Source organism: Chelon labrosus (genome assembly GCF_963514085.1).
Source record: "Chelon labrosus genome assembly, chromosome: 18".
Taxonomy (NCBI): Eukaryota; Metazoa; Chordata; class Actinopteri; order Mugiliformes; family Mugilidae; genus Chelon; species Chelon labrosus.
In genome coordinates, this window is record NC_140351.1 from 13,709,739 (window position 1) to 13,726,277 (window position 16,539).

The 16,539-nt window shown below is 42.4% G+C and overlaps 1 protein-coding gene across 1 annotated transcript in view; it reads left to right on the forward strand.

Moving 5' to 3' along the window:
• Nucleotides 1-4,164: 4,164 nt before the first annotated feature.
• Nucleotides 4,165-16,539, forward strand: part of tmtopsb (teleost multiple tissue opsin b) — a gene marked incomplete at its 3' end in the record, with an annotated part of 35,128 nt that continues 22,753 nt past the window's right edge. Inside the window, exons 1-2 of the mRNA XM_084565860.1 lie at nt 4,165-4,731; nt 12,904-13,232. Coding sequence (XP_084421986.1) covers nt 4,350-4,731; nt 12,904-13,232 — 711 coding nt within the window. The 5' untranslated portion in view covers nt 4,165-4,349. The remainder of the gene's footprint in view (nt 4,732-12,903; nt 13,233-16,539) is intronic.

The following is a 16,539-nucleotide window of genomic DNA, read 5'->3' on the forward strand; positions in this document are numbered from 1 at the left end:
CTGTCTTAACTGGACTGGGTGGTCTGTCGGTGATTTGGTGAATCAGTCAAGTGGTCAGCTAATCAATTAGCTCCTCAAGCCGTCCTTTAATTAGTCAACTAATAACGCAAATGATCAATTCACTTTGCCAGTGACCCTGTTTGATTATAATTAAGCCAGACTATTATGTTGTGGTACACTTTAGTTTGCAATCACGCTTCCTCACTTTACATTGTAGCGTTCATCCAGCTTCTAGTAAAATCTGAATCAGATTGACAGCCTCTGAGCTTGACAGCGGCAAAACCAGACACAGTGAAGCATGTTGTAGTATTTCTTAGTGTGTGTCTGTATGTGTTTATTTGTGGATCGCCAGAGTTTAGCTTCACTAGAAGTCGGGCTGGGAGGTGAAAAAGGGTTTCGGTTGTTTGGTTGCCACACTGCATTGCCTTTGATTTGACTTGCAAGCTGAAGCTTTGATGATTTTCTTTGAATGTCAACAGACCTCATGCTGACAGATTTCCTCATCACACACACACACACACACACACATACACGCACAAGGCTTTTGCACATAAATGATTTTTTCATTTTCTGGTCATTAGAAAAGCTAACTCTCTTGTTGAATGTCTAATAAATGTTGCAAAGTTGAAAAAGTGTGAATACTTACACCAAGCCCAAACTTTATATACATTTTTAATCACACTCAAGAACCTCCACATGATAGAGAAGAACAAAGTAGGAAAACCTTTGATTATTAATACGTTAGTAATTCAATTACACTGCGCTATAAAGAACTTCTTGATTGCACAGCTATATGTATAATATCACCAAAGACTAAAGAAATTCCAGTTACATGACCTGCATTTAAATTTTTATGAACACTGCTACATTTTCATGGAGCAATTTTCATTAAATTAACTCATTTCATTTAATTAATAATTCATTCTGCACCTGTTGGCAAGGTTACATATAAAATCAAAGGAAGACACAGACATGAGAGAGCAGGGGGAGCAAATACGTACATTCGCTGGGTAATAAGAACACAGACCGTTTTCAGTTCACCTGATTGGTTCAAAGACATATAATTCATAACTCCGTATGCTCACGTCTGCAGTCATTTCACGCCTCATGATTCACATCCAACGCAAACGCAGGACTTCACGTCTCATGTGAAGAGAAGGTTGCCATGCAGGAATTGGAAGTTCAACATTTCGTAGATCTTGTTTCTTGTCTCACCTCACACTTCAGTTCAGTTTTATTTATATTGTCAGCGGCAATCCAAATTGTCTGCAGATGCTTTATAGAACCTAGATCCTGAAACCCCCAGAGTAAGCACAAAGGTGACAGATGCAGGAAAAAGGCCTTTTTGTAAGGAAGAAAGTGCTTGAAGCTGCAAGGCTGGGTGAAGAGACAGACAAAACGTGGAGTTAGACAGAAGAAAAAGGAGGGGAGGAGGAGAAGCAGCATGCAGATGCAGTTTGAGACCAAAGGGTCCCCCGGTGCGCCTCCCTCTATGCCCATGGCTGAGGTGCCCTGAGCAAGCACCTAACCCCACAATTGCTGGGGTTGGACGTTTACCGGGCAAGGCCAGCCGGGTGGATACACCAGGAGCAGACCCAGAACTCACTGGACGGATTATACATCTCATCTGGTCTGCTGTTTGTTCCAGGAGCCTGGCTGAAAACAAATGTTGGAAGGGTGCGTTTGCAGTTAGGGCCCCATGGCTGTGAAATGAGCTGCACAACGAATTTGAGGTCAGCTGACTTTCTGATGTAATTTAAATCTCTTTTTAAAAAACGGAGAGAACCTATTCTGGTTTTAATTGAGCTTTAATTGAGTTTTTAATTGAATTTTGAACAGTTTTTAATATCTTTGTTTATCTGCCTGTTTCTGAAATTGAATTATTTTCTGTCTTTGTTAAGCACTTTGTAATGTTGATTTGACAACTCGCTAAGATGATTATTATCATTATTGCGAGTGGGTTGTCTGGCGTGACGTATAAATATATGAGGTATCACAAGCAGCACAAGCAGGAGAATTATGCATCACAGATAAGAAACATGAAGCTCCACAGATGAGAAAGAGACACACCAAATTAATGACAAGCCATGCAGCAGTAGCATCTGAATGTGACTGAGCTGAATAGCCATAGATTTTATGGAGTCAGAACTGTCTGAACGAAGTCTGTTCGTATATGTCTTTTCGGGTTATAGGCAGTGATGGTGAGCACTTTCAGTGTTTTCATCTGGATCATTGACAGAATGATCAGCCTCTATAGATCAATAACTGACCCTATGGAGTTTTCATGTAAACAAAATGTAAATTGTAACGATCACTCAGTTTACACTACTCCAGCTATGTTTCACCATTTTGCAGTCTTTTATCTCCGTCTTGGCCTTCATGCACAGATGACACATAGATTTTATGTCATCTGTCAGTTAGCAGAATAGTTTGAGCCCATCATGAGTATTTATCACCTCGCACCCATGCTGTGATATAAACAGTTTTAACTGTGTTTTTGTGGTCTGAACCCACAGATGAAAATATTCAAAGTGTTTTGGGCATTTGATATCCACATGTTGCTATGAGGTCAGCTTTGAAAATCAACCCTGAGATTAAAAAGGCCCAGAAGAAGATGGAAGAAGACATGTTTTCAGAGCTGCTGTCTGCATTGATTCAGGAGTTGTTCATCTTTTCCATCACATCTTTCAACAGCTGGTTGTTTTGTTGTTCTTAACGGAAACTTGACACGTCATCAGGTGATTACCCCCCGAAAGGGACAAACATGTGCATCAGTCATTTACGTGGCTAGCTGGCGCTCAAATTTTCCTCTCGAACAGATTGTCAAAGGTCAGTCTCTCCTGATTGAGGTGGTTAGATGAAACTGCTTTATTTTGATTGGCCCATTATTCTGATTATTACTGAAATACTTGTGTTCAATGGCCTCCCATGTTGCTGGATTTGAATTCAGGATAACACCTTTGATGTGTGGTTGAATGGGAGGTTTGAAGCATGAATTAATACCGTTTTGATCAAGTCAACACGGAGAAGAACCTCCAAGGATGCCCACAGAAGAACTGAGGCTTTACCAGTGATAATATGTTAATAAAGAGCTCTTTGAGTATTTTCTATGCATTTTCAGAACGAGGACTTGCTCTGATCACACGGTAGAAAATAAAAAAAATCTAACAGGAGAGTGAGCCACAATTTATGATTCCCTCTAAGCGCGTGCAACCACCAAGAATTCCCTTTGAATGGATGACACGTGACCGTGTTCTTGTCAGAAATGTGGAAGGAAGAAAGGAAAGTAAGAATAAAAGCAACAGGAGAGCGCTGACTGACGGACAGACAGGCAGGCAGGCAGGCAGGCTGTGAACTGCAGACAATAACATTGATTCCTATGCTTTGGACTGCAAATTCTCTTCTGACCCCTGTCATCAAGCTGTGACCCCGTCAGTCAATAGATCACTATAACCAGCCTCTGGATCAGACAGAGCATTTCATATGAACTCACCCCCTCGTCAGGGTGAACCGATCTCTTCTCAGCAGCTTATGGATTTTATCCTCCACTCCTGACGTGAGAAATCACTGATTTATTCGCATGTACAGTTGCAGCAGTGCTTAGATCGATCATGAAGAGTCTGCCCTGAACATGCACCTGTCAGTCAGAACACAAGCGCATGTTTCTATCTTTATGAGGACCTTCCATTGACATAATGCATTCTCTTACCCTGTGGGATAACCCTTACCCCCAACCACAACCACAACCAAAGTGTAACCTTTACTCCAAACCCAAGGGTTTAACCATCAAATGATTTGCTGCAAGAGCTTGGCCCCCACAACTTAGTAAAAACATGAACACATGCACGTAAGTTATTTATGTTAATATTTTACTCAAGAAATTATTATTAAATTCTCCAAATTCTATGTCTAAAGCACAGAAAAATTATCACACACACACACAAACACACGCACACACAAGCCACCGCCTCCTGCTGAGGTTCTCGTCCCCCGGCGCGTTAAAAGGCTCTGTGGGTGATAAAAGCTCAGGCGCACTTAGCGCTGAACGGTGTCCGCTCAAGAAACTGTGCGCTACTCTCCGGAGCGCACGGCGGAGGGGCGGATCTAATAGGACACCGGTATCTGCTCTCTCAGTCCTCATTCATTCGCCAAGTCGCTGTCCTGGACTGGACAACTTTTACAGCCCTTCACAGAGTTCTTTATTAAAGGTGTCTAAATGCACGCAAGCTGCAGCACAGATGACTCCCCCCGCGCGCCCTAGCACCTCCAGATGAGTTGACCGATTAAAACGCGCCGAGACCGGATGGTGCAAACTTCCGACTCGTCCAAACTTCTCGGCTCAGCCCGGTATGATCATTTCAAACGTGAACCTGAGCTGTGCGCACTGTCCCGAGGGAGTAGCCGGCGGCACGGCGGCGACGGACGCGTACGAGGAGGTATCCGGTTCTCTTCCCCCTCCGTCCCTGAGCCCGACGGGGCACCTGGTGGTGGCGGTGTGCCTCGGCTTCATCGGCACCTTCGGGTTCCTCAGTAACTTCCTGGTGCTCACGCTGTTCTGCCGATACCGGGCTCTGCGCACGCCCATGAACCTCCTGCTGGTCAGCATCTCTGCGAGCGACCTGCTGGTCAGCGTGCTGGGCACCCCGTTCAGCTTCGCAGCCAGCACCCAAGGGCGGTGGTTGATCGGACGCGCTGGGTGCGTTTGGTATGGATTCGTTAACGCGTGTTTGGGTGAGCAATTGTTTGACTGTCTTTAGCAGGTGTTTGTGGAGACGGAATGACCAAAAACTCAATTTTTAAAGTCTTTAAATGCGGATAGAAGCTTTGCCTCTCACTTCTGCTGCTCATCTTCATTGCTCAACATTTTTTAGTGAATATCTCATAGAGAGCATACAATTGTTGTCTCCAAAATGTCTTGGCACATCGTGCAGTTTTATTGAAGCGCTAAAACTCACAGCCTCTCATCAGTTCTTGGACAAAATTGACAAAAATAGCTCGACTGTGTCCCTCTTTCTTTCTTTCTTTCTGTTTGACAGCAGCTGCAGGAGCTCTGAGAAAATGTGCATCCCATGCCTGCAGCAACATACAACTCTCAGTGATTTAAAATCCTCTTAACCCATTTAATTCTCCAGTTAATTTCATCAAAACCACCACATAAGTAAAACGCCTGATAAGTTGTGAATGTGCAATCTGCTGCTCTCTGCTGATAATGCTCAGTATGCAAACTGAATTTCCTGCACAGGGACATAAATCATCTGGAGTTCGGATTTGGTCCCGGGGGTATCAGTGGAGGAAGAGGGACGAACGCTAAAATAAACATAAAACATGGAAAAGGCATTTCTGATCGCATTACATAATAAATCTGCTCTTGTCAGGCTCTTAAACAGATCCTTAGAGGTTGTGCTCAGATTTGTGCCCACACGACTGTTGACAGGGTAAGAGCACTGCTGCCATGCCAGAAAAATAAAACTCATCGGTGTCACGTTATAACGTGGAAAGTTTCTTGTCAAACCGAGATGTTTTCACGTTATAACGTGATACTTTTATGTTATTACATAAAACTTTCGCGTTATAACTAGTATATTAACCTATATCGATGTATTGGCGCAGGGACCGTCTACAAAGTGCAACGTTGAAAAAAACAGAGAAAATTTCAATTAACTTCACCACTAATAATAATAATTGTAATTTTAAACGTGTGAGTTGAGTCTGGTGATCTTACCGTGACTATGACTAGAGTTATTGATTAATATTTGCATAAAAATTCCTGGAAAATGAGTGAAAGGCAGTGTTTAATACATTGAGAGCTGTAGTTTGACCAGCAGGTAGCTAATGAATGTGTGATTTTCATGATCCGTCAATGAGCAAGAGTGGAGTTATTGAGCAGTATTTCCATATCATGTTTTAATATGAAAACATTGTGTTAAACCCTTGGGTTTGGAGTAAAGGTTACACTTTGATAACGTGATATTAATCCATTTTTCTTTTTCTGGCATGGCAGCAATGCGCCTCCATCACCGAGCTCTCATTGCCAGTGCTGGGATCACACTCGTGACCTTTTCATTTTAGGGCAGTCGCTCTAATTACTGTCTGGGATTGACTGAACGTCACCACCGTCCGCTCAGAACTTAAAGCCCCCTCATTTTCTAGCCACTGAAGCGATAAAAACTAAGAGAGAGCCCAAGAAGATAAATTGATGATTGGCGTGTGATCCTGCTGAGATAATCTTTTTTTCATGCTCTTTTCTGAATTTGGATGTTCTCACCTCCCATTGGAGGGACGATGTGCTTATAGATTCTGTTCTCATCAAGTCACTGTGAACTCCTTGACTTCAGTTTTGGAGATGATGTGCAGTGCAGTGCAGCGAGGTGCTGTCGGTGTTAAATCTCTTGTTTTCTCGTTGGAGCCTGTACATGCAGTGAAGTGGTGTTATTTTCATTTTGAAGGTACAGTGCAGCGAGTTTTGTTATTTTTTTCCGCCAAGTTTTGGCTTGGAGGACTGAACAGTAAGATGTTCTGTCGTTGTATTTTATTTTTCTGAGTACTCTGGACTTAGAGTACTCTAAGGGGCAGCAGGATGTTGTTGTTGTTGTTGCTCATAAATCTCTTGTTTTTTCACTGGAGTCTGGTCTTGCAGGGAAGTGATGTTTCTTTTAAATCGGTTGTTTTATATTTAGGAGCTGGGACCTTCAGTAAGGTGCATGCAGCACAGTGCTATTAGGTGTCTATGCTCTTAAATCCGTCACTTTCTCTGTGGAGTCTGGTCTTGCAGTAAAACGTTGTTTTCTTAAATCTGCTGTTTTTCTCTCTTTACGATCTGAACTTTGAGTAAGGCTCCCTAAGATTTATCTCTTAAATCGTTTATCTTCTCTTTGGAGTACGGACCTGCAGTAAGGTCTTTGCGCTGCCCAAACATTTTCAACCAGGAGTCTGGCATAGTCTCTCATCTAATTTGCAGTTTCATAGAACTTGCACGATTAATTTTGCACAGTGTTTTCCACCGGTGCAGGCTCCGGAGCAACCGTAAAGTAAACAAACAATAACCAAGAGCTTCAAAACAGTACGTGATGGGATCAAAGGCTCACTGTTGTTGTGAAAACCTGAATGAGATGCTTTTACTCTGCCAGAGTGGAGAGATGGGCACCCTGGCATCAAAGATTTATGAGGGTAGTAAGAGATTGATGACAGTTCGGTTGGAATTGATCACTAAGAGAAAGAACAGTTTTGCTTGAACTGCTTCGCCTCTTTGGAGCTCGTATTTACCAGCAGTTACTTTATAATTTCTGCAATATCCCAGCATCTCTGAGCAAATCCATCTCTAATTGTTGCATGCAGTTGGCTTCCCAGCTTCCCTTTTGTTGACATAAGTGCACATATTAATGTCAGACTTCTTCTGACTTCGACTCTCGGCTCTTAATTATTATGTTTTTACAAATCCAAAGACATTTAATCCTACGCAAGAAGCAATCCTGAATGTAAAAACTAAAATCACAGAATTCAAAAAAATGCCCCAGAAGTGTAAGCATACAAAGTAAATCAATAGGAGTTCATTAGCCCAGACTCTTACTTATCAATGCGCATTAAACTGGATACGTAGTGGCTTCAGCAGAAGGCAATCTACGCAGTTTGGCAGGGATAGAGTGAAACAGAACTGAGACTTCTTGTTTCAACCTCCCCCTGCAAGAGCGGAGGTAAAATCCCGTCTGTTTGTTAGAGCACTAATGAGACATTGTCCGAGCCACTGCAATTACCCCTGACAACAGGAGAGCTACTGTAGTGGGCAGTCAGGGTCGGTTAGCGGGCTCGTCATCAAGCCTCATCAGGTCTCTCTTTGCAGGAATAAGAATGTCTTGATGAAGTCACTGAGGTAATCCTAGTAATCCTGTTGCTTTGTGAACAATCCAACATCAAATGGCTTTTTTTAAACTGACATGATGGACAAAGAACTAATATAAAGATATCTGTGAAGCGCTGATATTATTCAAGAAAACATTCCTGGACGTTAGCGGGTCTAGTTGTGAGCTTTACTGAGGCCTGTTGCTGCGCCTGCACTTTCATCAGTCTCCATGATCAGTTCTGAACTGAAGTAGTTACTTTGATAAATGGTGAAACAGCTTCAAGAAAATCCAGTTGCCTTTGAGAACCTTCTCTGACTCTACATGGCTTTGTTACATCATCTAAGGTACAATTGAAAAACCTGGCTTGTACCTCGGTACCAAACAAGGCTCAGGTTCTTTTTTCAAGCCAGTTCTTGGTAAACTCATGTGGTCTGCGCCCACTGTCAGTGTACATCCTTTATTTGTCAGTTATGATCCCCAAGTAATACTCATCAGCAACAGTTTCATTAGATGACAGATGACAAAAGTACGGGTATCAACTTAAATGGGAACTACTGTTTTTTACAACCTGGATCTTATTTCTGGCATAAAATATTATCGTTTACTCACCCATATAACTTTTGTGTAATTTGTAGTCCTTCGGGAGATATTTAGCTCCAGTGGAGCGCCGCGTATATCCATATAGTGGGAGTAACTGGGGCACCGAAACGCAGCCTCTAAGTAACGCATTATCTGCCGCAAAACTTGTTCATTTCACCAATATTTTGTTATGATACGCTAGTGCTACTGCCTGTTGAGTCCAGAGTTACCTGTTATCATGATCCGCGGTCTGCAGATTGACCTACTAACCTCTGACCTGAATGATGTCATCTCTGAGTGATGGTTGGCTTGTTTACCTGTAATTTATTGAAATAGTAATTAATCTACACACCCCGGATGATGATAACAGGTAACTCCGGACTCAGCGTGGAATAGCACTAGCGTATCATAACAAAATATAATTCAAATAACTTCAACTTAACTTCAAATAACACCAAAGTTATATGGGTGAGTAAACGATCGTATTTTATGCCAGAAACAAGGTCCAGGTTGTAAAAAACGGTAGTTCCCCTTTAAACGCTCAACCCTTCTACAGTCAGGCTGTCCTGGAACAAACTCGCCGAGCTACACCCAGTTTGACCCAGTCCAGGTGCTGGCCCACTGAGTTTGGGGTCTGATGGACAGGCAAGCGAGGCAGAGGAAAGCCTGTGGGAGGTTGGCAGTTCCTCATTCTTTATTGGTTTAGTGCTCAAATCTGACAGAGACCGTCGGACCATTCAGTTACTCAATACACATTCCATTTTCGATTCGTGGTTGACTCACCACTAAGAATTAAACATAACGTCTACCTTGAATGAAGGAACCAACCGACTTTAACCTTCACCTAATGATGCTATATTCTGCCAGGAATTAACACAGATATTGTTGACTTCAAAACATGGCATTCTTGGTGTTTCAGCATGTCTCTTGTATTTGCATGCTGGAGTGGATGATGAATATGACAAAAATATGCTTAGACAGACTGCATGCAGTAGCAGCATTGATGATTGAGAACCTTCACAGACTCTACTTGCTGTTGTTACTTAATCTACGACACCATTAAAAGAACATTTTTGGGCATAGACCTGGACACGACTCCGTCTATGGACTTTAAACTAGCGCCTCCTAATGGACTTGGTATGTCTACATTAATTAGTGGCTGAACTCTCCTCTACGCTTTGTAGCATCACCTGGACAGAGACTTGAGCCCTGGACCCACCTCAGATTAAAAGTCTCTGACTGACTGAGTTATCTGATACTATATGTGTTTGCAAGCCCCAAAAGATCAATCAGAACAAAATGGTTTTGATGCTGTGGTGCGTTCAACTCTGGCTTTGTTCATCTTTCCAAATGCTTGTCTGAACAACTGGTTGTTTAGCTGCTGCCATGCTTCTGTCCCTCCTGGAAACTCATCGTGTCACCTGATGTGACAGGATGAGCAAAGATGCATGAGTTGTTATATATTTACCTATCTAACATATTATCAAAGATTTGCACCACCACTCTCAGTCTGATTGAAGATTCCTACCCATTCATCTCAGTCTGAAAACTAGTGTCCATGTAAACGTCCCATTAAACTTCAGGAAATTATTCTTAACAATGATGTGCTTATCAAGAAAGCCTGTAGGTTAATCAGCAGTGAAAGTTGTAGTCGCTGAAGCTCTGGTTTGACTAATAACCTGATCACAGAAACCAGATTTGTCACCTACACGGCTTTCCACTAACCCGCCTCCTTACAGTAAATCAGTGTAAACGCTGATGGAGGTTGTGCTGAGGGGGCAGCCACTATGTAGCTCTGAGTCGATTTGCCATCAGTATCTGAAGCGGGAAACAAATTGAAGGAGGCCAAAGACACAGAGGAAGAGGAAGAGAGACGCAGCAGAAGGAAAACATAAAGGAGGTAGCGGAGGAAGAGAGATGCAAACGAAAACAATGAGAAAAGGTGAAAATGGAGCACAAAAGTATGAGACAATGAAAGATGGTCAGCTCCTGTGCTGACTAAGGCCTAGGACAGTGGGTCATTTATTTTATCATAGATCTATTACCACGACGGAGTTGGGTGAAGAGGAATCAGGCCTCAGGTGAAAAACCCATTAAAATGCATGCCGGAGAATCAAAGTGGACGGTGTTTGAATCAAGGCCAACACTGGGGACCGATGTCTCCACCAGGCTCAGGGTACAGACTGTGCAATCATTACAGGAAATGATTGGAAAACTGGTCGCTGTTAAGGGGAGTTGCAGAGGAATAGGCTGCTGAGGTAGCAGACCATTCCTATTAAACGTATCCGCTATAGCTGGCTGGAAAGGCCTTTGGTTGTTTCTAAGTATGTACTTTGTTATACTCATTTTGTCATTTTCGTTTTGTCCTCCTTATAAAACTACTGTAATAATCCTGCGGGTAACTTTTCAAACAGATAATCTCGCAACCGTGACAACAACAAAACATTCAAGCTGCACCAATCGATATTTTTTATGTTACAAATGGTTAAAATGACTGTGGTAATTATCCCTTTAGCCTCTTTTAGCTCTTTGTTTTGGTGTTTTTAGTGTCTTTAAGCTCTAAACTACCTGCTCAGCACCAACCTTTAAATTTAGCTGCTAGTTAGAACATAGTGCAATGAAAAACAAGTTAGATATTTCCCTCAACAGTTGGTGGAGACCAAAAATGAGATAAAAGTAAAGTGAATATTGGATTTAGCTTCAGCAGGTGACCAGACACGTAACTACTCATGAGTGGTAGTGTTTCTGCTGGGAATGTAAATGCTAACATGTTAGCCATATCACATTCACAGGGTTTTAATTAGTCAGAGGTTGTTTGCCTCTCGTTGTCGTAAATCATTGATTGCAGCTTTACAGTGACGACACCAGGAACTTTTATGAGCAGATTTTAGTCCACTGAGCGGTTAATTTAAACAACATTTGAAATCTGCCAGCCGTCAGTGAGTGTCTGTGGCCCTTGTTTCCGCTAGCTGGACACCCTTCACCGGCTTTTCAGCCAACTCAGCATGTTGAATTGGCGGTGGAATGAGAGGTCACTCTGATTGGCTGATCAGATTAGCGAACCAGTGCACAATAAACTGTAGAACAATTGAAGATGATGACTTAGAAGAGGTCACCTCTGTACGACAGTTTGTAGTTCTTCCTTCCTAGCGTCCCAGCTAGTAGTAGCTCTTTAGATTTCCCATATTGAACAATAAATACAGACTACTGCCTCCTGCTGGTATAAAATCTCTTTCACATGCGCAGAACGTACGCTGCTCAAGCGTAACATTATGACCACCTTCCTAATATTGTGTAGGTCTCCCTTGTGCCTCCAAAACAGTTGTGACTCATCAGAGAATGGACATGGGCCTTCTGAGGGTGTCCTGTGGTGTGGAGGAAAAGACTGTACATGCTTCTCTCCCTGCCTCTGCTTTAGAGTGTCAACAGGTGATGATAATAGACAAATTGTGTTCTAGTGTTTCGTATTTCAACAAAAGCTACTCCACTAGTTGATTAATACGTTTGTCGATTAATAGAAAATCCTTTTCCAAGCAACAATGTCATCATAATTGTGGTGTTCAGCTTCTCAGATATAGATAAATCTGCTGCTTTTCTTTTTATCTTTCATGGCAAATTGACTTCTTTGGATTTCGGGAAGTTGTTCAGACAAAATGAAACATTCAAGGACATCTCTCAAGGTCTGGGAAATTATGACGAGCATTTATTTGTTATTTTTTTTCAAATAACAATAAGGACAGTTGGAGTTTTTCTAATCGTTTTTGGCTTCTTTCGTTGCAGTTTAGTTTAAAGTGCCAATAAAAACCTAAATAATATCCTGTAATGTCAGTTGCGTTATTCTTTTCAAATACTGTAGTGTGTGCATGTGTGAGATCAAAGAGATAACATCTGTCAAGATTCTCCTTAAGTGTGTGATGTGTTGGTGTAACTTGATTTCATTATCCTTAAGATTTCAAAACTCAGTTTTAAACTAGAAGCTGAAATAGAAACAATGCCTGGATAGGTTGTCCTCTCGAGGATAATGAACAATTTTTTTATTTTTTTTTACAGAGAACTGAATACTTAGTACAGTCACCATCGGTGCACAAAAATAGCAGAAACAAATGTTGTGTGATTTGTTTAACATGCTGCAAACTGACACAAACACGTCTGCGTGAGTCGACAACCTCACCATATTTATGGCTTTCGAGCTGTCACAGTAGCGGCAGCATCTTATCGCGGCAAATGTCAGACGATGAACTAATTTTTCCTCTGTTGTGCCCCAAAGATGCAAAGTTGGAAACCATTAAGATGATCAAAGCGAGCGGAAAATTGACTTCACTCTGTATCTAAATGCCTCTCACTCATTATCCTGGAGTGAAACAGAACACAGATGCTCCAGTTTCTAAGAAAAAGCACAAATATTGATAAGATTTAGTGTTGTTCAGCTCCTAGTTGTGCTGTTAAAAACCTACTGACCATTTGTTCTGTAATTCCCCCTCCTCAGGCATCGTCTCTCTGATTTCTCTGGCCGTTCTGTCCTACGAGCGTTACTGCACCATGATGGCTCCCAACATAGCCGACGGCAGAGACTACCGCCCGGCGCTGGCAGGGATCTGCTTCTCCTGGCTCTACTCTGTGGCCTGGACCACACCTCCGCTGCTCGGCTGGAGCAGATACGGGCCTGAGGGTCCCGGGACCACGTGCTCAGTCGACTGGGAGACCCAGACACCAAACAATATCTCCTACATCATCTGCCTGTTCACCTTCTGCCTGGTCCTGCCGTTCGCCGTCATCCTCTACTCCTACGGCAAGCTGCTGCACGCCATCAGACAGGTGCGTTTCTCTAAATGTTACACGAGAGTTTGATCCGAAGTGAGAAAATCAGCCTTTGGGGAAAAATAAACGCTGATATGATGAGTTCTGAATTTCAAAGCAGTGTCTTTTTGTAGTCCAGCTGTCTGGAAATGAGCCAGTAAATTCACTTCAAGGTAGATTTAAGATAAAAAATTAAAAAAAAAAACAATATCTATATGTAGGCTCTTTTATCCGTGACCTTGACTGATCCATGACTGTATCAAAAGCCTTCCGTCCAGTCCGCATGTTCAGCCTGGAGCTGCGGAGCTGACAAGGAATATGAGTTCAAACATTTCAAAGACCTGAGCTTGAAAGCTGAGAAATGTCAATCTCCGATCAGGTTTGACATCTCAGCAACGCAATCTATTAAAGCTGCCAACATCAATCTCTCCCCTTGTCTTCAGCTTTCCAGCATCTCTGACTGTCAGCCAGGCCAAACAGCCACCGTGAGAGTTATTTATTTTTGTATTATTTGAAAGAGCGTCTTTAATGGGTCGATGCCATCAAGTTAAAGTGTGACCTGAACTCTGGATGGCAGTCATAATTTAGGTCCTGATGTTGCAGCTGAACCAGTAAAGTGCTCCCATCATGTTTTTTTTTCCTGAAAGTCTCTAAAGTTCGGTGAGCTCTGCGCTTACCGAAGCTCAGGCTTTCTTTTCTTAAACTTTGACGGTTGCATTTGCATGATATGAAAATAGAGGATGGAGGGTAAAAATTCTGGGGCAAGGCTTGAAGATTTAAAACTCGTACACATGCTCGCTCAGGAGAATGTACGTATTTTTGTTCGGGTGTAACGTTTCCATTTCTTCTGTCTCCTTGCTCATAAATCAAATCTCTGTCTGTGCGTTCAGTAGCTGAATCTCAGATTTAGCTTAAAAAAAAAAAAAAAAAACTAAACACAAACCCCCTGGAGAAAAAGGACTTAATAACCAAAGCTTCAAGCTGTGCTACAAAGTTCAGTTGCGCTACGACGACTGACTGCAGACTAATATGAAAGTATAAAAGTACAAGTACCAAAAATATGAAAGAGTAGTCTATTTTATAGTCATTTCAGACACAACTGCACCCTTGCCTCAGTTCAGTAGAGTCAGATCCAAGCTTGATCATCCTCTTATACCTACATATACATATCTCAATCTTATAAGAAAACTATACACCTTTACTTCTTTACATCTGAAAGAAACTTGAGTTTATTGACTTTAAACGACATATCACACCTGGATGGAACCTGTTTTTGAGGTTTCGGGGTCTAGATTCAAACGTAGGCTTGTACTTGTCCAACAAATAGCACACCACTTAAGGCGTATGTCATAAAATGACACGCAGAAAGCTTAAAATGTTGAAGTAATGTTAGGGTTAAGGACAGAGACATTATCAGCTTGAAAACAGCACAAACAACAACACGCAAATGACACAAAATAGGTGACGATTGATAATTTGAGCAATTTAGATGCAGACAACATGAGTTTTTTTCTCCGTTTTGCCATCAAGTGCGCGGCTGGATGCCTCATTTCTATCGATGACGTGGGTATTTATCACAGCGAGCATCCGTCTCTTCCTATATGCTCGGGAAAACCACGTTGCAATCCCTCAGAAATAAAATGTTTCAGAGCGCAGCAGCGTCGTCTTTGTGTTGCGGCCCCTTTTCACTCTGAAACAATCTTGCATTAGTTTTGGAGATCCAGTGAAACAAAGCAGAGAAGAAAAAAAAAAAAAAAACACAAGAGCAGACAAGAGGAGAGTCGAGAGTTTGAGGTGGCGGCTCAGAGATTTTCAAAGAGCCGAGCGAGAACGCTGAAAATAATTGGGGAGTAGAGAGCAGCACAGAGGTTCAGTCAGCGGGCTGGTGTTAATGACAGGATTACAGACAACTGTCTTCATTATACACCGCTGAGGGGCTTCATTAAACCTCAAGGCGGCAGACCTTCGCACCCACTGCTAGCTAATCACAGGAGACAAAAAACTCTTCATTTAGCTGTGAGTGTGAGAAGCATAACCACCTCTGATGACACCCAGAGCATGCCTTCATATTGTTTCTGGTAGTGTAGGGGGTTTAATGACCTGAGCAGGAGTTTATATTACACACAAATTATACTCAGTGGGTACTGACAGTCAATTATGATATTTTTAGACTCAATGGGCCTCGTGCAAGAACAGCAGTTCTTATGTGACAAGGTGATTTGAGAGTTCTCCTGAGATCAAGTGGGAGTGCAGGATAAACAGTATTTTAGTAACATGAGCATACAGAGTGCGTTGGTGGTTAGACTCCAAAGACGAACAGCATCACGGAGTCGCAGGCGACCGAGAAAGATAAGGAGAGGACGCCTTGGAGTCTAGATGCAGTTGGTTGTGGCGTCCTTTGGGGACGACCGGGAAGACTTGTTGTTTCGGCCCGAGCATTTATTTTTTTGAATGCTTGTTCACAGAAGCTCGTTCAGGCCTGTTTACACCTTCATGATCAAGGCTGGTTCTCGACTTCCTGGTTCCTCCTTCACCCCCACCCATTCCTCCGGTGTCCGAGTGGCACCAGTCAGACTGCTGCCCTCGTCAGGAGTGCTCTTTAAAAGCCTCGTTCTACGACCATTTGAGGCAGCTGTGTGGCACTGGAGGACAGCTTGCTTCGCGGTCAGTTTGTACTCAAATTGTAGTTGCATGTTTTGATCAGTTAATAAGTTTGTTTCATGTGCCCGTGTCTTGGTTTCACCTAGAAGTTTAATGTTCAGGTACACTAGGCCTAAGGGTGTTACTCCTACCTGTTTTATATTTGGGAACTTTTTTTTCTTTCCTTTTTTAGCTTAAACAGAAGATTCAACTTAAACTTCAGTGAAGTTCTTGTTTTGTCTACGTTATATTTCTTTCAACAATCACCGTACATTTCTAATCGAACCTGTTGTCACATGTCTCACCTATTAGTTATGCAGTGTTTCAACACGTGACGGGTTCACACATCAAGTCAGGGTTCCACACACTTCAAACACATTTGTATCGTGAGTACACGCAGAGCATGATGCTGGCTGTGTAGTAGGGTACCGCGTGATATATTTCCCATTACAGGACAAAAGTGGTGACGTTGATATTGGGAATTACTGGATTTTGACAACGCTGGAAAGCGAAGCAGATAACCCAGCAGGAATATGCCGTACAGCTTCACAAGATTGGGTAGAGTTGGGCGGGTGGACACAATTTGGGCTTGTTTAGGCAGATTACTTTTAACACTGCTTAGGCCTCTTTCTAAAGAGTAAGTAAGTGCTCCATCAGTGGACTGCATGACGTCGTCAAAAAGCTC